Source organism: Mesoplodon mirus (genome assembly GCF_964341445.2).
Source record: "Mesoplodon mirus genome assembly, chromosome: 18".
NCBI lineage: Eukaryota > Metazoa > Chordata > Mammalia > Artiodactyla > Ziphiidae > Mesoplodon > Mesoplodon mirus.
This window is the reverse complement of record NC_138994.1, coordinates 22,172,527-22,194,211: the sequence shown is the minus strand read 5'-3', so window position 1 is coordinate 22,194,211 and position 21,685 is coordinate 22,172,527. Positions and strand designations below refer to the sequence as shown.

At 42.5% G+C, this 21,685-nt stretch overlaps 1 protein-coding gene across 1 annotated transcript; it reads left to right on the top strand.

The window, feature by feature from the left end:
* Positions 1 to 19,562: 19,562 nt before the first annotated feature.
* On the top strand, positions 19,563 to 20,822 carry KCNJ16 (potassium inwardly rectifying channel subfamily J member 16; the record flags this gene model as incomplete). The annotated part of the gene is made up of 1 exon (XM_082603591.1): positions 19,563 to 20,822. One exon carries the CDS (start codon positions 19,563 to 19,565, stop codon positions 20,820 to 20,822), a length of 1,260 nt encoding a protein of 419 aa, XP_082459717.1.
* Positions 20,823 to 21,685: the final 863 nt, after the last annotated feature.

The following is a 21,685-nucleotide window of genomic DNA, read 5'->3' as shown; positions in this document are numbered from 1 at the left end:
CATCCAAATTCTGAGTCAATAGTCCTGATCTTCACCAGATCGTTAGAGATACTAACAATAAAAACATTCTTCTCGATACAGAGATTAACTCTACTTCCCTGTAAACTCCATACACAGATCCTGGTTCAAACTTCTGTAGCATCACCCAGCAGGGTCCCTTTCTCTACTGCACAGATTTAGATGTCCCCTCTCTGCATGTCTGAGTGTGAACTACTTGAGCAGGGTCATGTTTTCATTATCTCAGCACATCTAGTTCAAGTTCAGGGACTATCGTTGGTGCTCAGTAGGGTTTTGAATACATGAATGGATACTTTCTTGAATATCTCCTCCTTCAGTTCTTTCCTTAGTTTTCACTATTATAGTGAACATTATACTTCAGATATGGAATCTCTCCAATTAAACAAACTTTTATTACTTTCATGGGGAGTTGTGTGTGGATGAAAAACTATTTGTGTTGACTCTTGGCCTTGCTTTTCTGGGAAAGTTAGATTTTTTTCAGCTCAGTGGCCACCCCCCCCCCACCGGCTTCACTGCTCCTCTTCGCTGGCCTTCTGAGCTTAAGATTGATCAGCGTTTAGTGGAATCATCTGCCTAGATTTCCCTGCTGTGAATTTTCCCAGTCCCTAGGGCTTAGGGGACTGTACCCCACATGCACACCCCTCTGCTGCCAGTGCTGAGATGGGTCAATCCCTAGGGCACCTGAGTGGCTCTAAAACACATCCCAAAGGACTCAGCCAGAACCTCCTGCCATGAGTGCTGCTCTGAACTCGTGCCCCAGCCCTAGTGACTGGGATTCCTCTTTTCTTTTTTTTTTTTTTTTTGGCTGAGATCAGGTCCAATTTTAATGAGGAGAAATCTTTAGTTTGGGGGAAATCTAACTATCATGTTTTGTGTTTCGTGGTTTTGAGTCCTGTGTCCTAAGAACCCTTTGCTTACACCCAACTCACAAAGATTTTCTCCTATATTTTTCTCTAAAAGCTGTGTAGTTTTTCTATTTATATTTAAGTCTGTAATAGATCTCAAATTAATATTTGTGTTTAGTATAAGGTAGGGGTCTAGGTATATTGTTTTCTCTAAGGATATCAAGTTTTTCCAACACCATTTGTTGACTATTTTTTCTCCTATTGGATTGTTTTCGTGTGTTTGTCGAGAAAAATAAAATAGACATATAAGTATATATCAATTTCTTAGCTCTCTTTTCTGTTAATTTAACCCATTTATTGATCTTTGTGCCAGTAAAGTAATTATTTGATCACCATATGTTATAGTTAATCTTGAAATTATGTAGCATAACATAAGACTTCCAAGTTTATGTTTCTCAAGTTCACTTTGGATATTCTAGGTCCTTAACAACAACAACAACAGAAAACCACTTACACACCGATTCTGTTTCCAGCAGGTCCTCTCCTCATTAATTGTTAAAACTTTAGCTATGGAAGGACATGAATTTCTTGTAGTCCTTTTCCCCCCAACTGTTTACTATCTGTGTGACCCCAGATAAATCTACCAAACTAGTTAAGCTTTAATTCTTCATCCCTTGCAAACTATTATATACGGCATGGATAAACAACAAGGTCCTACTGTAGAGCACAGGGAACTATATTCAACATCCTGTGATAAACCATAATGGAAAAGAATATAAAAAAGAATATATATATATATATATATATATATATATATCCCAATCTCTCAATTTATCCCTCCCGTATACACACTACTATATTTAAAATAGATGACTAATAAGGACCTACCATATAGCACAGGAAACTCTACTCAATACTCTGTAATGACCTATGTGGGAAAAGTATCTAAAAAAGAGTGGATACGTGTATATGTACAACTGATTGACTTTGCTGCACACCTGAAACTAACACAACACTGTAACTCAACTCTACTCCAATAAAATAAATTTTAAAAAATTCTGGGCTTCCCTGGTGGCGCAGTGGTTGAGAGTCCGCCTGCCGATGCAGGGGACACGGGTTCGTGCCCCGGTCCGGGAAGATCCCACATGCTGCGGAGCGGCTGGGCCCATGAGCCATGGCCGCTGAGCCTGCGCGTCCAGAGCCTGTGCTCCGCAACGGGAGAGGCCACGGCAGTGAGAGGCCCGCCAAAAAAAAAAAATTCTTCATCCTTAAAATGGTGATGATATTGATACCTAGTTCTCAGGATTGGGGGGAAAATTAAACAAATTCATGGATGTGAAGTGCTGGTACCTTAGAAATGTTTCTTTTCAGGCTGAGGAGCATATACAGCCCTTATCCTCCCAGCGTCTGGATTCCCGATGATCCTACAGCCCAGCTCCACACACAGGCTCAGTTATTTTTGGCCACACCTCTTTGCTGTGGTCGCTCTCCTGCCCGGGTGTCTACCTGCTGCCCGCACTCACCTCTCTTGAGCTCCCCACCTCTGTGTTTCCCCTTCCTTCTCGGCCCTCGGCCTCTCACTACGTGGCTGTTACACTAATTCACAAAAACCCTAGGAGTCTTTTCTCCCCATACTGTCCTCCGTCAGCTCAACTTAATTCCTGTCCTTCCACAATCATAGGTGGACCTGCTTCCAAGGCACAGCCAGCACCCCTCTCCAGTGGGCAACCCGAAATCCTTGGCCTCTGACCTTAGGGGTCTGGCCGTTCTATTGCCTATCAGTCCACACACATCAAATTTGGCACCTAGAAAGGCGTTACCAGATTCTCCCTAAATGCATGGTCCCAGCCATTGGGGTGACCCAGTCAGCTCCCCTGGCCCACAGGCTGCAGAGCAAGAAGCCGTAAGCACAGCCAGCCGTGTTCCACAGCCAGCTGCTGGATCAGCCTTAGAAATGATCTCCCGAGGCTGCAAGGCTCAGAACATGGCGGTCCTCCAGTTACAGTGTTCCAAGGTGCCCCTCCGAAGTGGAAGAAGGCGCTCCCTTCCACCTAAAAAATTCTGAATTGTAATGACAGTATGTTCATCACCCTTGGGGTGTTTCTTTTGCAATGCAGATAGCAATGTGTTTTTTCTCATCCCAACCTTGGGTTGCTTTGTATTCTTTTATGAGATAGTCAGTCAGGTGTGGCCATGACAGCAGACAGCAGACAGCATCGAGGCTCAGAAAAAAATCAAGTGTATTATACTCAAACGTCCTTGAGACAGGAGTTGTGGCACAGGACCACGTGGGAAAGACATGGCGGGGGGTCCAGAGGCAGAAGACAGCAGCAAAGGGGAGGTCAAGTCACAGCTGGCTTCTATCAGGGTTTGCGTGAGAAAGTCAGAGCAGGGCAGGATGAATAGCTTAGCTGTGGCTAGTTTGAATGATTCTGGAGAACTCTGGGTGATAAGGGTTGTTCCTAGTTGCTTGATACCTGGCCCTGGGATGATGAAGGCAGAAGAATATGGCCTTCTTGGGTGTACAGCCAACTGGAGGAGATGTGGCCCTGGATGACTTAGTTTGTGTATCTAAAGCATGCTCCGGGCTGGGTCTTTTTCTATCTCTAAGGACGGACTAGCCCTGAGAAGGGCAGTCTCTCTCCAGCCAGAATATGTCTTTGTTTTTGTTTTCCTTTCCTTAGGATGTCAAAGCATCATAATAGACAGAAAATTTTAAAACCTTACAGTGCATAGGTATTCTTTCATCTATGGCTTGAGCTGACAAACAGACCCTCTTTTGTCACCTAAGAAATTCAGTAAAATGAATCTCTCTTTACTTTACTGATACTAGCCTGCCACTGACCTAAAGCCCTTTCAGTTTTGGGTCCCTCTTCTCTACCCTGAGTTTTTCTGTATTTACTAACCACCACTCTTGTATGACATGGCAGATTTCTGATCACGGTTTTAGTGTCCTTGAGGAGAGCAAGCCAATGTCCTATGAACCTCAGGGGAAATGGCCTTTGCCTAGTTACAGGGATTCATAAACTACCTAAAACATGTGGAGGAGGGCTGGGAATGTTAATTCTCTAATTTAATGATCAGGAACCACACACACACACACACACACACACACACACACACACACACACACCCCCTCTTCAGTACTGGCTGTTTACGATTAGGGCTAATCCTTCCATAAGGATCAAGCTTCTGGCTGCAGAAAAAATTAATGCCAAAATAAGTCTGTGTTCTTTGGATCCAAGCAGTAGGAAGCTTTATCCTTTTGCTGCTTTCCTCAGGATGCTCTGTGACATCATCCACACTGGATTGTTTTTCCCTTTGTATTCAAACACTTTGGCTTAATTCCAAAGGGCGTCCAAAGGCAACAGACCTTCCCTGCAACCCACCCATGGGCCGTGTAATCTCACAACTGGAAACATTCGGCTCCATGAATAGGCATCGCCCAATTCGCTCTCTTTGATAGCATCACCCCACTCCCACCCCAGGCCTGGGCTTCCTCTGGCCTCTTTCTTTGCGGACCCTCCAGGTTCTGAGTGGTTCAATCCAGTGGTTTTGCTGGTTGACAGTCACTGGGGCTTGTGGATACTGGTGTGCACATCATGGGCCGATCTTATCAGTAGAGTGGGTAGACTATCTCAGGAAAACTTGAAAGCAACCACAGATGCTGAGATATTTTCCCACAACCTGCATATTTAAAGTTACGGGAGTAGCATACAATCTCCTTAATTCTAGAAAACCTGTTTCAAGCCTTATCCACAAAAGATATGTACATCCAAGAGGATGACATTAACTTTTATGTACCATCTAGAATCTAGTTATAGAGACCTGGATTGCAATCCTGGTTCTCTCACTTTCCACCTCTGTGATAGATAGCGAACAACTTCTTTTCTCTAGGTTTTAGTTTGTTAATTTGCAAAGCAAAAAAAAAAAATGGTAAAAGAAAACAAGCATTTCAGGTTTGTTGCTAAAATTAGGGGAGAGTGACACAGAACTCAGGCACTGAGAGAAGAGACCCAGCTGGACGGAGGGGCAGGTGTGGGCTGGGAGCACAGAGAGATGCCTTGATGAGCATCACAGATTGCCTGTGGGCTGGACCTCCCAGGCTGCATCATTCTGAACTACTTGGTACTTTCTGACCACTGAGCCATCACTTTTTAGATAATCGAGATTTTGATTAGGGCTGTTCTGTTGAACTGACAGTAGAGTTTCCTTGGCAAAAGGAGCCGGCCGGGAAATACATCCTACAGATGGATAAGGTCCAAAATCCTTACGTGTTGCTTCATTACAAAGAGCGTTCTTTGATTCAGATGACAAGGATGGAGGTCGTGAACAGCCCTGAAGGGAACAGGAGGTGGACACCAGCTTTGCTTGATGGCAGAGGCATAGATATTGTGTTCCCATACCAAGGCAACCATGGACCGAGAACCCAAGAAGCAAATGGAAGCTCTTGGTTGATGGTGCTGGGGAGTGAAGTTCACAAGATTTTGGCGTCATGTAATCAAATCCGAACGATTAACAGAACAAATATCTCCTTATACTGTTGTGTCTCCTCTCTTGACTGTCTGTGGATGTGGAAGCTGGCATGGGTGTATTCACAAGCGTTTGAACATCTGTCTTTGAGGACTGGCTTCTAATTTTTTTCAATGAGGGCATCCAATCTCTCTTTCTACAGGAGATTTGCATGAGATTTGGGAGTTCAAACTGTCAATGATATTTACATTTCTCAGTTAAAAAGCCAGCATTTCTTCCCCTGGCCCTAAACTCTACGCGTGGAAAAAGCTGTTTTCATTCACAGCATATTCTTTCTGTTAAGATAATTAAACTTCTGCAGGACTGCCAACGCTCATCAATAGAATGAAGTTTTCATAAATGTTATCTACCTTACTTGGGTGCAAGCTGGCATTTTGATTAAGTTGAAGCCAAAAGTTATTTTATTAGCAGAGAAAACTTTCCTCTACCTACCCTCCTCCAACCAGCCTCAAATAAAAGGAGGCCATGCTGGCTACAGTTACAATTGTTATGAATGATTTTTAATAAAATCAGTAGCTAAAAATTGTTGAATGTTCAAAATATATTGGAAATCTTTCTCCATGTCGCTATGCTGTGTACATTCTTGGCTAAGAACGCATTTTGATTTGGATGTGAGACATCTGTTTGTTCAAGCCAAGCACCACTCAAATTTCCATAGGCAGATTATCTGCTGGATGAATTAGCCCAAGGAATTAAAAATGAAAATTCCTAAACTGCCTTTTGCTCAACTACCCAGAATGTTCCCCTTGATTGCATCCTGCCTGTCTGATAGCTTGACTTCAGGTCATTTTAAAAGCCAGCCATGTACAGAAATGGGGCATTCTTTTCAGAGCCTGTGATTTATTCCAAGCCAAATGCAAATCAATTTCTCACTTCTTTCCTTCTGTGGCTTATCTATGCCACCGTTTTCCTTCCTCAGCCTAGAAAATCAAGAATTAACCACAAAAGCAGAATGCTGGGGAGGTACCTTTGCACCTTAAATGCTGGGAAAAGTCTCAAACCTAACTACCTTTCTTTTGGGTCCACTACGTGATGTCACTTTGATATTCTTCCACCAGAGAAGCCTCTACTCTCAGTGGCCTGTCTTGACAGAGCGAACGTGGTGTACTTGGCAAGACTGAGCAGCTCAAGGGCAGTAACTGTCCTCATCATCCTCGGGAATAGTCCCCCAATGCCTCAGGTACAGTTAAAAGTCGACTGAATTGAAGAATACACTGAGGCTGTTTCCATGATCTTTTCCAGCTCATTACAGGCATTGGTATGATAGAGTCTTTTACAGTGCACATCTAAACATCTTAGCAGGAGAAGTGAGGGAAAAGTGCCCCCGTCTGCCTCAAACTCAACTCCGCAGTGTTCATCCCAATGAATATTCCAGCCTAAGAAATGCTGGGAACAGAACCACTTCTCTTTTTAAGAGAAGTCTTGCTAACCTGGGTCACCTCTGTTTGTATAGGCATTCACAGGTAATGATATCTAACCTTCCAACTTAGGTAGAGTGATTTATTCTTCTTCTCTAGTACTCTAGCGGAAACTGAAGTACAACCAGTGGAGAAGGTATAGAAAATGAAATGCATGGAAATCCAAGTGTCTATCTAACACACTAATTTCTGTCAGCTACCTAAATCTTCTGTTATCTGTAGTAAGAGGCAATGCTTCTTTGCCAAGTACCCTTGAAAAGGCTCAGTCTAATAGAAAGCTAATCTCATGTGATAGGCAACCCACTGCTTAAAGTATTGTATCAGTAGGCTGTCTATCTGGATCTTCCTAGGGACATCATTTGTCTTGTATTTTAAGACCTTCTCAATTTATCTGTATCAACGAGGGAAAATGGGAATGGAGATAATAGCCAATAACAGCCGCTTTATTTTCCTCCCCAATAAAGACGTCCTGGGTTTTCATTTTGACAGCTTAAAACAGAAATTCAATCATTTAAAGGTCAAAGAAGTAGTAGACATTATCCCAGGAGTTCCTGATCTATGAGCAAATTACATCTGTGAGATCAAAGATGCCCAGAAGATTGAACAGACTAATAAATAGACTCTCTGTAATTGCCAAAAGGACAATTTGCAGGCGGTTCTCACAAAATAGGAAAATAACAATAGAGAGATAGGACTTGGTTTTCTGTTGGAATACTATACATATCAAACTTGGAGAAGGTCAAACATGACAGCATATACACTTTCCATAAAATATATGTTCTGGAATGAACAGTTCAACCCAAGCAGCTCCCAAACCAAAGTACACAGGAGCTATTCAAGGCCAGTCGTAGGTAACCTTGCACTTAGAAATCAAAGTGGATGACTAGTACACAATAATATCTATTCTTAGTGATACTTGTGGTCCTTCTGGCAGCTCTGTCATGGCTCTTTGAAGGTTATATCAAGGCAGTTAGGTGCTAGAAGGAGACTTGAAAACAAGTCTGGAAATTGCCAGCCTCATGATTCTTAGAGGAAAAAAAAAATGGTAGATAACCCTCAACCTCTTTCCCTCACTCTTTCTCTCTCCTCATTGGGATCTATACTTGAACGGACTGTAGTCACCGCTACAAGTATTGCAGTTAACTACTCATTAGATACCAAAGACTGTGGAAGGAGCTTTGGGAGCATTGCTCATTTACTCGCCCTAGCAACCTATGACCTACATTTTTTTCATAAGGGCTAGCAGAGGCTCAGAGACTAACATGCAGGGGGCACAGTCTTACTAGTGATCGAGCAAGCCTCTGAACTCAATTTCATGTCTGCTAGAACCCATCTTCTCCATTCTTGAAGCTTTAACATGGTGGATCTCCATCTTGAGGATATATGAGAATCAACAGGGGAGTTGGGCAGGGGAATAAATCAAAATGGTTGGGGTGGGATCCAAAGATCTGGAGGTATAACGTGTTCCCCTAGGATCTCAGAAGCAGGTTGTAGTAGACTGCACTTTTAAAAAACACTCTACTGCTTTCAGGGGTATCTGAATGAGGTTTCGGAGTTCATGAATAAGAATTATGAAGAATTGGCTAGGGCCAGCTCTTTAGGCAAATCTACATCATAAATATCTAATTGCCTTCTTCAAATTCATCCATTTCTAAAGATCGTTTCCTTGTGTCTTAAAAGTCCTTTAACATAGACCTTAAAGTAGTCAAGTTGCAAAATAACACAATTTTTAATATTTTCTTTCCAAAGTGATTGCAAATATTAGGATAAAAGATTCTTAAAACAGACTTTGGTATACCAAGCCAAGAAGCAAAGGCATTAGCAGTTTAATAGGTTTTGGAATGGGGAAGGGAGACAAGAGGGCACTGAGGGAGAAGAACCGCATTCGATGCTTGTTGAATTTGAACTATGCTTTATGTAGCCCTGAATTGTGACCAGCTGCTTTCATGATTTCTCCAATTGGTCTCCAGCGGCCAACTCTGACCCAGCTCCCTCTTCCCCCACTTCCTTGTTTTAAATGAGATCTGGTTTTACTTAGATGAATTAAATGTCACTATATTTGTTTCTGTGAATTGTTCCAGCAAAAATTACAGCATCAGTGTCTGACTTTAAATGTCTCTAAGACTGTCTGCTTCTCTGGGCTATTTATAGTTGCCTTTTAAACACTCTAATAAATGCTTTTAGATAGCCGTTGGTTTGCTCCCCCTTTATGGAGCCTCAGAATCAGTACACTTCAAAGTACCAGCTGAAAATACCTGTTTTTTTCTTCTTTGCAAAAGTAATGCATGTTCATTGGAAAATTTTTGAAATTGTAAATAGACAAATAGAAGAAAAGGGGGGAGAAAAAAAAACAATCATACCAGAGAGGGCCACGATTCACATTTTGTTTCTATCATTCTGTCTTTTCTCCATGTTTAAATGTATTTAAACTTAAAAAATTATATTGTACAAGCTGTTTTATAGTCCTCTTTCATTTTTTCCACCAAACAATATGTTTTCTATTTTTTCTGTCATTCCTCTACTCTATCACATTTAATGGCTACATTAAATATAATGAGTAATGATATGGTTGTACCATTACCTATGAAACAATCCCACATTTATTAGATGGCTAAACCATAGCCAAAACTTGCTACTACAAATAGCCCTACAAATTAGCCAAGTCTCTCTGCTCATTCATGATCGTTTCTTTAGGATACATTTCTACAAGCGGAATTGCTAGATCAGAAGCCGAACCAAATTCATAGACTTTTGCCACATGTACCCAACTCACCTCCAGAAATAGTTCAAATTATATATATATATATATATATATATATATAATATAATGTAATATTTTATATTTGAAATGGCAGTATAAGAACATGCATTCCTGTTAGGAGAACCACATTTCTAATAATTCAATCATCATTTTAACATTTTATTAAACACTTTTTAGTGCCAGGCATTTTTTTTTCAACTCCAGATTTCCAGAGAGTTCTGCAGCATAGTTACACGTAGTTACCATACTAAAAATTGTCAGTTCTAGGGAAGCTGCTATGCAAAAGTGGATAGAAAGACTTTTTTTTTTTTTTTTTTTTTTTTAAACTATGTATGAACTGGCAGCTAGGACAGGGGAGAGGCAAGGTAAATGGAAGCAGTTGAGAGCTGGTGTGTGGAGAACTGGCCGGGTTGATGGTTTTATGGATCTAGGAATGATGATTCTTTTTTTTTTTTTTTTTTTTTTTTTTTGTGGTACATGGGCCTCTCACTGCTGTGGCCTCTCCCATTGTGGAGCACAGGCTCTGGACGCGCAGGCTCAGCAGCCATGGCTCACGGGCCCAGCCGCTCCACGGCATGTGGGATCTTCCCGGACCGGGGCACGAACCCGTGTCCCCTGCTTTGGCAGGTGGACTCCCAACCACTGCGCCACCAGGGAAGCCCCTAGGAATGATGATTCTCTTGCTAGGACTGAAATCTCCTTGAGGATATTGCGCTGTTCAATTGGTCTTATTCAATTATTTGTTAGTTCACTCCTTCAAAGTCTAATTAGTGAGGGTCCACATGCTGCTTATCTCTCTAGCTGCTGGGGATACAGTGGTAAATAGGACGAGGAGAGCTTTTCTCAAGGAATTTACAATCTATTCCATGGGGCAACCCAGCCAACAAACAAACAAACCCATCAGTTAGAGGTAAGCATTTTGAAATAAATAAATCACGTTAACAAGACAGAAAATAACAGTATGGGGGCGGGTTTTAGTTTATATCCTCATCAGACAAGCCCTCTCTGGAAAGGTGGCCTTATGGACATCAGTGATGATAAGAAGCCACACAGGCAGAAAAGAAAGTGCAAAGGCCCTGGGGCAGGAACACCCTTACTTGTTAGAGTAGAGCTTAGCAAACTTTTTCTGTAGAATGCCAGATAGTAAATATTGTCGGCTTTGTGGAGCACATGGTCTCTGTTGCAGCTACCCGGGTCTACAGGGGTAACGTGACAGTAAGTAGCCATAGACCATGAATAAGCAATGGTCTGAATGTGTTTCAGTAAAAGTTTATTTACAGAACAACCAAAGAGCTGGACGTGCCCCATGGACTGTAGTTTTCTGCCCCCTGCGTTAGTGAAAAAGGGAGATTTGATGAGGAGAGAGAGTGAACGGTGAGAAGACTGGGAGATAATTTTCAGAGATGGGCAGAGGTCAGATATATACAATCTGTATACAATACCGATTATGCAAATTACTCTAATTGCAATGGGAAGACACTGGATGGTTTTAAGTAGAGGAGTGACAGTTTTTTGGGGGGGTGTTAATTCTTTATTTTATTTATTTATTTTTTACATCTTTATTGGAGTATAATTGCTTTACAATGGTGTGTTAGTTTTTGCTTTATAACAAAGTGAATCAGTTATACATATACATATGTTCCCATATCTCTTCCCACTTGCATCTCCCTCCCTCCCACCCTCCCTATCCCACCCCTCTAGGTGGTCACAAAGTACTGAGTTGGTCTTCCTGTGCTATATACAGCTGCTTCCCACTAGCTATCTATTTTACATTTGGTAGTGTATATATGTCCATGCCACTCTCTCACTTTGTCACAGCTTACCCTTCCCCCTCCCCATATCCTCAAGTCCATTCTCTAGTAGGTCTGTGTCTTTATTCCTGTCTTACCCTTAGGTTCTTCATGACATTTTTAGAGTGACATGTTTTGATTTTATTTTTAAAAAGAGTAGATCCAAGTACAGTAAGGGCAGAAAGAGGAGGTCTCTTAGGAAGCTGTTGCTGTGGTCCATTGAAGACCTGGTCCATTAAAGACATGGTGGTTTTGACAATGATGAGAAGTGAGTAGTTTTAAGATCTGCTTTGAAGGTGAGCCAACAGGACTTGCTGCTCCTGTACATAATGGGAGTAAAGGAGAGTGAGAGACCAGCACTCTTGCATATAAGAGATACTTTTAAAATGTAAATTAAACTGAATTGTAACTGAGTGCTTTCTGTTTCAAGAAACAAAAGCTATCCCTTGTTAATACAAGCAGAAGAAAATATTATTGAAAAGATATCAGGTAGCTTACAGCATCAAGGGAAGTATGAAGAGAAAGACCCTGATTTGAGCAAAATCAAGAGGCCAAATGAAAATCTAACCTCAGGGACTGTCTCCCTGGAAGCCGCGGCTTGTGTCTTTCTCTGGGTGATTGAGATGTGCACCGTCACACCACTGGCCTCTTGACTCTTGGTAGTTGCCTGGAATAATAGGATTCAGCATGCTTCTGTTGCTTCCTCAGGCATCAAAGTCTTGTTTGTGAAGTTCTGATTGGTCAGTCCAAGTTCCCGTGACCCTCGTCCAGGTGTAGGGTGAGGAAAGGCTGTAGTGAGAAGTGGCTTCTGCCATCTCAACTGGCATCGTCCTATTCCCAGCCACCACGATATCTTATTATCCAGTTACTGAAATACCTTTCTGCCTTACCTTCCCATGTCTGCTTTTAAATTTCTCCAACCAATTTTCCATGGCACAGCCAGAGAGATCTTTTTAAAATGCAAGTCTTATCATGCTGTGCCCTTGGTTAAGATACATCAATCGCTTCCACTGCTCTTGGGAGAAAGACCCAAATCTTTAATTCTACCTAGTAGGTCATTTATGCTCTGTCTCTATCTCTCTTCCCAGCTTCAAATCCCTGACCCTACCACCACTCCATCCCCTGCTTCATATTCAGCCCTTTGGAAAGCATGCCCTATGCATCTCTGAGTCATGGAGCCTCTGCAAAGGCTGTTCTTCTGCCTGGGTACCTTGTTTTCTCTTTCCTCTTAGACTTGTCCTCATCGTTCAGGTTGTAATTCAGACATCCATCTCTCCCAGACTCCGTAAGGACCCGGTATTATAAGCCATTGCAAGAAACAGAGGAGAAATATTCGTTCAAGTTAAGGGTTAATGGAAGATTATAAGGACAGATTCCAAGGTGCTAGTCATTGTAGCCTTTTATATTATGCCGTTCATTCCTTACAAAAACATTTTGAAATAAGTCAGCTATTGTCCTTATGTTTTAAATAAACACAATGCGGCTTCAAGATATTGGTTAAGATGCAGATATCGTACAACTAAGATGTGGTAGAACCATAACTAGAATCCAAATCTTTGATCTCCATTTTCCTGCCTTTTAACTGCGCTACTGGAGGACCATATTGTGGAACTTGGACTGTGCCCCGTGGTAACAGGAGAAGGATATTTACATTTCAGAATAATCACCCGGGATGAAAGTGGTAAGAGATGGGTTAGCAGGCTGTTAGGTAAACCAGGTAAAACCAGGTTCTTAACTGATCAGGAAAGCTTGAATCCAGTGATAAAATGCAGATGAGTTCCTGTAATGATAGGTTCTTGTGAGAACCAGGCCTTAAGATTAGCTGAGCACAAAAGATGCAGCAACCAAACTGCACCTATCAATAGTGAGAGCCTTACAATGAGAGCGCCTCAAACAAACTAAAATAGGGCAACAAGGCGTGAGCTGAGAGCATTTTTACCTACGGCAAGAGCCAGGAGAACTGAAGAGCATCTCTCAGCTCCCATGTCGGGTCCTGGACCCAGCTTTCTCCCATTGCCCTTGTGAAATGGCACCATCGCCTCTGGTTCCAGACACTCCGACTTCGTACTTCATTTTGCTTTTCTCCTTGGTGTTTACGCCACAGTCTGGGTAATCATCTCCTTTTCTTTATCGATGCCCAACTCTCAAATGCCAATCCCACAAGGGTGGGACTCTTCACTAATTCCTGAAGGTGGGTAGCTCTAGCACATATAGAAGCTCACTTTTTAAAAAATGAAAAAAGAAAAAAAAGAAGAATGAAAACAATCAGTCACTGATTCTCCACTGGAGGGTTTTAGAGACCACTGGGGAAGTCCTGTCCTTACACAACCAGGGGAAATTGAACTGTGGTCTCTTAGAGAGATGTTAAGATCTCATGATATCCAGCCTCTGCATGAAGCCGGGTCCCACTCAAGGTAAACTCTGAGCATCGGGGGCTGACATCCAACCAAGACAGGGACGGGCAGGCTGATTTTCAAGATAAGAACAAGAGAAACCTTAAGAGCTGTCTCAGTATAGCAGGTACATACCAGTTAAGACAAAGAATAAGTATGATAAGCGCCTTGTGAATTTCTTTAACCTGTTAACTTTGCCGAGCTTGTCACTCGTGTTTCCTTTAGGTTGGTTTCTCAGATTAAATAGCAAAAAAATTCTTAACGTGAGCTGGAAGTGTATGTATCATGTACGTAAGAGTGTGTGTGTGTGTGTGTGTGTGTGTGTGTGTGTGTGTGTGTTGAGAACAAGGACTAGGGGATTTTCCATTTGGTAACAGTTGTGAAAGAGAAAAGAAAATGACCCGGCCCCTGGGGTTTGGGGGAAGTGGTGAAAGGACAGAGAAGTGGCCCAGGTGGCTTAATGGTAGGAAACAGCGGTGACATCCATACTTACTGGGAACCACGTGTTGTCTGCCCTGCTGTCATGCAACTGGGAAGCTCTCTAAGAACGTTAAAGCATGTGCTCTGATATTTTACAGAAGGGGCAACAGTGCTCATGGGATCCAGATTCAGGAGATAATTACCGAATAACTGCTGTGAGCCCAGCACGGTGAAAGACGGCTGCCCATCCCTATCTCGTTCAAACCTCGCGATAACTCAGTAACCTCGGTAACCCCGGGTCACCAGGGAAGACACGGAGGTTAAGAGAAATGTTACGCACATCAGCCACTCGCGATGAAGAGGACAGATCTGGAACTGGAGTCTCCCTCCCATGCATGATTCCTCTACAATACCAAAAATCATTTCAGGCTATTTCTTAATAATGAGGTTATTCTATTTCTAAACCAGAACAATCGGCTATTACAACTCATATTATTTTGGTGCTGTCCTGACATCCAGAAAATGGAGAAACAGAATCCCAAACTTCAGATTTCTTCTACTTCTTTATAAAACACAGCATCCTTTGGGGTGAGGCGGAATTTACATAGGTGATACATATGACTTAGCAGAAAACGGGGCTGGAACAAGGATCTCCAGATAAAGTTACGAGTTATATTGTCAGGCTGGATTTCTGCTGCTTCCCAGCATCTACTTCAGTTGGTTGATAATATAAGTCCCTTTCCTATGATGAAACCCCCTCTATTCCATAAACTGGCACAAATCTTTCTAAATTGATTCAGAAGGAGAAACTGTAAGGTTATATCAGGGAAGAGGTAAAATCCATGGTCACTGAGAAGTTGGACCAGGGATGGAGGGTAGGACTGGGAGGGAGGAAACAGAGAGGGAACAAAAGCTATAGGGGAAGCCACAGCCTGCTCTGGGGGTGAGAGCAGCTGAGAAGGAAACATGAGATATCGTGGATCTGTCAACAAAGGAGACACTGTTTGAAATCAGGGAGTGTGTGGAGAAGGACAGGCGGTGTCCAGCAGGGGCTGGGTGAAGCAGGTGTTCAGTGGCTGAATGTCGAGGTCCACCTAAGAGCGTCTGAATGTCTTATGAGGATTCTGGGCAAGATAGGGCTCAGGCTCAATTCTAAGGCAAGAAGCTGTGGGACAGGTTTTGAGCAAAATAACTTGTTTGGGTTCTTTCCTAACTCGTCAAACCCCTCTTTCTTTCCTCCTCACCGACCAGAACGCACCCAAAGTGTCGTCTGATCACACCTGCCTAGACCTCCCTGTGGCCCCCTTCCCCCTTCCCTTACCACAGACTCTACCAAGAGGGTCTTCAAAGACAATGGCCCGCATGCAGAATTCAGGCCGCACTTTCTACTCTCTACCCCGCCAACTCTCATGTTTCCACCAAAATTTATCTCATCTAACAGTTTTGCCAGGAAAGTAACTTGATTACTGATGACTTCATGAAACTCATTTACATGCTGAAGGAAGTACTTGTTCACCTCAAAGGCCATGGGCATGAAAAAGTGAATTTTACCAAAGATATCTTAGACCTTTATTTGTGGAGCATCTCAAATTATACAGAGATGATTACTATTGCTATTCATATGTTTATATTAAGTAGATGCTAGGGACAAGTTCAAATTTTATTATCAAAGTGACACAGGACTGTAAAGTCTTAGCCACTGTGTTATACCTCAACATGCTAATGAAGAGCTTAGGTTTGAAGAACTACCTGCAGAGTGGTCTGCTTGGTAAATGGCTGAATTTGAGAGGACGTGGCAAAATAGCAGAGGAATTGCTTCCGAATTGTTGAGTCTGACTGAGGCCCTTTTGTGCATTGAGAAAAGGGGACAGGTACACAGGCTGCTCCTTTGTCTTATTGAAAATATTCCCTGTCGTTTCTATAGCCTGTTTGAAACGTGCTCTATTCATAAAGGTTTCTCCTTGAATTCGTACAAAGATCTAAAAACCTGGGGACTAATAGCAGATCTCACTAACCAAAATAGATTAAGGAACATTTTTTAATGTCTTAACTTAGTACCATGAGCAAGGTCTGAGAAAACTCATTGTCAGGACTGGGTCTGCTCACCCCTCTGACTTTCTTTCTCACACGTGTCTGCAGTGCTTTCCTGAGTATCTTTGCAAATTGTAATGGACTTGGATGGCGTTCTCAGGAAGATCCACCATCCTCACTGTGCATTGCCTCTTAATCTAAGCCACATTTGTAAAAGGACCCCATGTCATGACAAAGAAATTGCATGTAATGACAAAGGTCCTTTCTTACCTCTGTCATTAATCGCCGGGCAAAATAGTTTGAAACTGGTGTAGAAGAGGGACCTTAGATTTAGCATTTACTTATGAGTTTTATATCCCACTATTTTGTAATTTCAGTGATCATATTTCCATTTTTATTTTTAAAGAAAGGAATTTTGCAATCACTGAAATAGCCACCATCAGTTTCAGGAGAGCAGGGAACACAGCATGTGAAAAGAAATACAGAAGTAGGAACACTGAAAATACTTTTTCATCATGGAATCGATGGGGACAAGATGATTATGAAAGCATTAAGGCAATTTTAAAGCCCGGCTTCAATTCTGAGAAAACCAAATGTTAAATATAGAATGTCCAGTCAATCAGTAAGCCTTATCCTCTGTTACTTAATGGCAAACAATTGGAAAAGTGCTCAAGTTAACACAACATATGAAAGAAGAGATTAATAAACATCTATGTTGTCTAGCCATTTTGACAAAAGGGCCGCTGTAAACTCCTTAGCTCATGGTGTAGGCTGAGAAATGGTTAATACTAAATAAATTAGTTTGGTTATGATCTATCATTTAGCTTGAAAACAATTGTCTTTTTGGAAATGCATCATTTAGGTGGTGGGAGAATCAAAGGATAGATGAATAAAATGTATGCATTTAAACAGAATCTGAAAGCTTTTCTCTGGATAAGTTGAAATGAATGATCGTGATAATAATCCACTGCAGAGGATGTTATGGGTTGGGGGTAGAATTCTCACAGCTGTTAACTTGGGTCCCTGAAATTGTTACATTACAGAAATAATTTTTCTACATGCTCACGTGTAGCTTGCATTAAGTGAAACTTCATTCGCCAATGAGCACACTATTGAAGGTATATTAAAAATGGCTTGTTTATAACAGTTGTTGGCACTACTGGAAGTCACAGGGATGCCTACCAAATGCCATTGCAAATCAAAACCTTTCTTTTTTCTTTTGTTAGCAAGAAAGAGCAGAGTCACACAGTAGCTCTTGATCTACGAACGGTGCTTTCTCATTCTCAGACTCCCACGATGCATGCAGTTCCCTTTAAGGAACTGGGTTAGAAGGAAGCCTTTACCAGGAAAATAACCCTACCTCCAAATCTCCTTCTTAATTTGCAATCATGTGGGCCTTTGATTATAACTGTCCCGTTCTCATGCCTCGAATGATCATGTGAGAGGGAGTGGAAACTGACAACCTTGAATAGCTTCTTGTTTGTAAAGTGTCCTTCAATGGCAAATCAGACAGGAACCTACAAAGAATCACATATATTCTGGGCAAAATCTGTGGGAGTATTTTACCTTCAACCTACCAATAAGCATCTTGTCAGCCTTGGGTGCCATCCTGAAAGTATACAATTGTCTCCCCGAAACACAGCTGAAGTGTTGACCAAAGAGAGGCTGTAACTCTTCAAAGCAGATCTGGGGGACGGCTGGGTGAAGTGGCCAGGGCGGGCGGACAGACAGGGAGAAACGCGGACACGCCTTCCAGGACATTTTGGCTGTAGCCAGTGTCCATCCTCACTGTGGTTCACCAAACAAAGTGTTTAGTGTAAAGAGGGCCCGATCCCTGGAGAAGCAGAAAAATGATTCCTGTTGACTGGAGGGAAGTTAACTCATTCCTCCCTTTTCCTAGCAGAGAAGGCGCTGGATAAGTACTTGGTGATTAATTGCCTTGGTTGGTTTCAAGGGGCGTCTTCATGTCCAGAACAGTATTTACGCCCACGGAATGTTCTGTGCTGCCCAGTGGCAGGGTCCTCTAATCCAGAGCCTCCCCTCCCCCTTCCATGCCCCTCCCACACCTGGCACAGGTAGACGATGTGGAAAACATATTCTAGTAATTACTAAACTCTTAACATTGGGCCCCAGTGACTCCTTTTTTTGGCAGAAAAGTAACTAAGGACCATTTAATATTGAATGATTAAAACTTTCTTTCAGATTTGAGTTGGAAAACTATTGGCCTGTATCAAGGATGCTAAAAGCAATAATAACAGTATGTATCAATATAACTTGATCTTTTAAAGACTGAATGGATTTGGAGGGAGGAAAATGATTTTGCCCAGTCATAGCTGTGAAACCGTCAGGAATACAGTGAAGAGCTGGTGAGAAGAGTCCAATTGCAGCATTCTCCCTTTAAGAGGGAAACAAGATTAGCAACCTTGGCAAATTTTCGGCTTCTTTTCAGAGGGAAAGAGAAAAGCTTCCAGTGTCAAAAAAAAAAAAAAAGAAAGAAAGAAAAAGAAAAAAGAAAAAAGGATGGATGTTTTGAAACAAAGGCAGAAGCAATTTTATACTTTATTGAAAGCTTACCTGGGAGTGGTTTTAACTCCTCTGGGGTTAAGAAAGATTTTTTTTCCTCTCAAGACCGAAGGTGGAGCTAGGGTAAAGGAGTTGAATCTGAAATAGCATCCCTGTCAGTTCTGTTCTGTCCTGAAAAGTACACAGGGAAGAAAAATCTCCGTGGAAGAGAGAGGAGGCTACAGGTGCAGAAGGCAAGGGACCATCTATGATACAACCTGTATGTAAGTTACATTGTAACAGGAATGTAGAAACCCTTAATTGCCTCCTTTTTCTAAGGAAAACCATCTGACTTAAACAGAAAGCCTCTAAGACGGCTAGACAAATACCTGAGTTCTATTTTGCCTTTTTGCATTACAGATTACTTTGTTTTCTAAATGCCCTCAGGCCAGAAGAGTCTACAAAATGAAGACATTTTTTTTTTTTTTTAATGTCGGGTCAGAAGAGGTAGTGAGGACTCATTTGGGATAATCATAGTGTTTACTGAAGCCTTATGCATGTATAAAAATGTTATTTTCTCTAATTGCATATTTTGTTCCTGTAATGACTGACTTGAATTCTAAACTGAGTAATCAATACTTAATGCCTCTTTCGTGCAAATCAAGTCTTAGCTGTTTCAGATGGCATCACATTGCTTCAAATGGGGCACATTGCTCCAAAGATGGAAATTAAAAGCAAGTGTGTCGGATTTTCTGTTTTTCAGGTTTGAAGTGAAAACTCACAAATAGCAGCACCCCTAGAAGAGTTGCCGCCCCAGAAGTCACCCGGATGCCCAAAGGGCATTAGAAAGCATGAGCTATTACGGCAGCAGCTACCCGATCGTGAACGTGGACCCCAAATACCCAGGCTACCCCCAGGAGCACGCTCTAGCCGAGAAGCGAAGAGCAAGGAGACGTCTCCTCCATAAAGACGGCAGCTGTAACGTGTACTTCAAGCACATTTTTGGAGAATGGGGCAGCTACGTGGTGGACATCTTCACCACCCTTGTAGACACCAAGTGGCGCCATATGTTTGTGATCTTCTCTTTATCTTACATTCTCTCCTGGTTGATATTTGGCTCTATCTTTTGGCTGATAGCCTTTCATCACGGAGATCTGTTGAATGATCCCGACATCACGCCTTGTGTGGACAACGTCCATTCCTTCACGGGGGCGTTTTTATTCTCCCTGGAGACCCAAACCACCATTGGTTATGGTTACCGCTGTGTCACCGAGGAATGTTCTGCGGCCGTGCTCACCGTGATCCTTCAGTCCATCTTAAGCTGCATTATAAATACCTTCATCATTGGGGCTGCCTTGGCCAAGATGGCAACCGCCAGGAAGAGAGCCCAGACCATTCGGTTCAGCTACTTTGCCCTCATCGGCATGAGAGACGGGAAGCTTTGCCTCATGTGGCGCATTGGTGAATTCCGCCCCAACCACGTGGTAGAAGGCACGGTCAGGGCCCAGCTGCTCCGCTACACAGAAGACAGCGACGGGCGGATGACGATGGCATTTAAGGACCTAAAGTTAGTCAATGACCAGATCATCCTTGTCACACCAGTAACGATCGTTCATGAAATCGACCATGAGAGCCCTCTGTATGCCCTTGACCGAAAAGCCGTGGCCAAAGATAACTTCGAGATTTTGGTGACATTTATCTATACTGGTGACTCTACTGGGACTTCTCACCAATCCAGGAGTTCCTACGTTCCCCGAGAAATTCTCTGGGGCCATAGGTTTAATGATGTCTTGGAAGTGAAGAGAAAGTATTACAAAGTGAACTGCTTACAGTTCGAGGGAAGCGTGGAAGTCTATGCTCCCTTTTGCAGCGCCAAGCAACTGGACTGGAAAGACCAGCAGATCCACAACATGGGAAAAGGCCCGCCAGCCCAAGGACCCGGCGCATCAGACACCAAGGTCAGAAGAAGGTCATTTAGCGCCGTTGCCATTGTCAGCAGCTGTGAAAACCCAGAGGAGACCACCACCTCTACCACGGATGAGTGTAAGGAAGCACCTTATCAGAAAGCTCTCCTGACTTTAAATAGAATCTCTGTAGAATCCCAGATGTAGTCCTGAGTTCTAAGTACGAGGGCTCCCAGTCAGTCGTTTTTACCCCCTAGCCAATCGCCTTAAGGCCAGTAGTTATAGACAGAGCTTTTAAAGAAGGCGATAGCTGTCTTTGATGGTGAAGGAAGATAAATAGAGCAGGTTAAACTTGATAAAAGATACCTAAACATTACATCGTATCCAACTGTTTAACTTTTTTTTTGGCTAGCAAATTTTGTGTTAGGGATGCTAGTAAGAGGCCTACTTGATTAATTTAAATTTCATCTCCTTTTGTTATTCCGTATACTTATATTGTCAGTTGGAGGTATAATATTCAATAATGGGGAACAAAGGTAGGACACTGGGATAATAGAAAGTAGAAAGGAAAATAGCATGAATAATAAAAATTTTAAATGGATCCAAATTGGTAGTAAAATGAGTTAACCTATAAAGACATTATATCGTATAATCAAGATGCGCAAGGAATGCGTTCGGTAGATTGTAATGTTGGGCTGTTTAACTGTGAAATCAGTCCCTGTGTTCACCCCGCAGAGTGTCTCGGTATCAGCTGGCAGAGGCAGTGGCCGTAGGAAGTAACAATGCCACCGGTTCTGACAGTGAATCCCCTGCCACTTGCCAGGTAATGATCAAGCAGTGCTAGAAGCTACTTTTCCTCTCATCCGTGAGGCAGAAGAAAAGTTGGCGATATTACTCAGAGGGGTATTTCTCTCTTAAATGCTGTTTGACTCCAACAAATGGCTCTGTGTGGAGGGGCAGAAATAAGGCAAACAGGAGCTTTGTAAGGTGTGTGACAAGGGGACTGCTTATGTCCACCTCCCCACACCTTCTTGGAGGACAAGAAGAAGGGTCAGGACCCTAGAGATGGG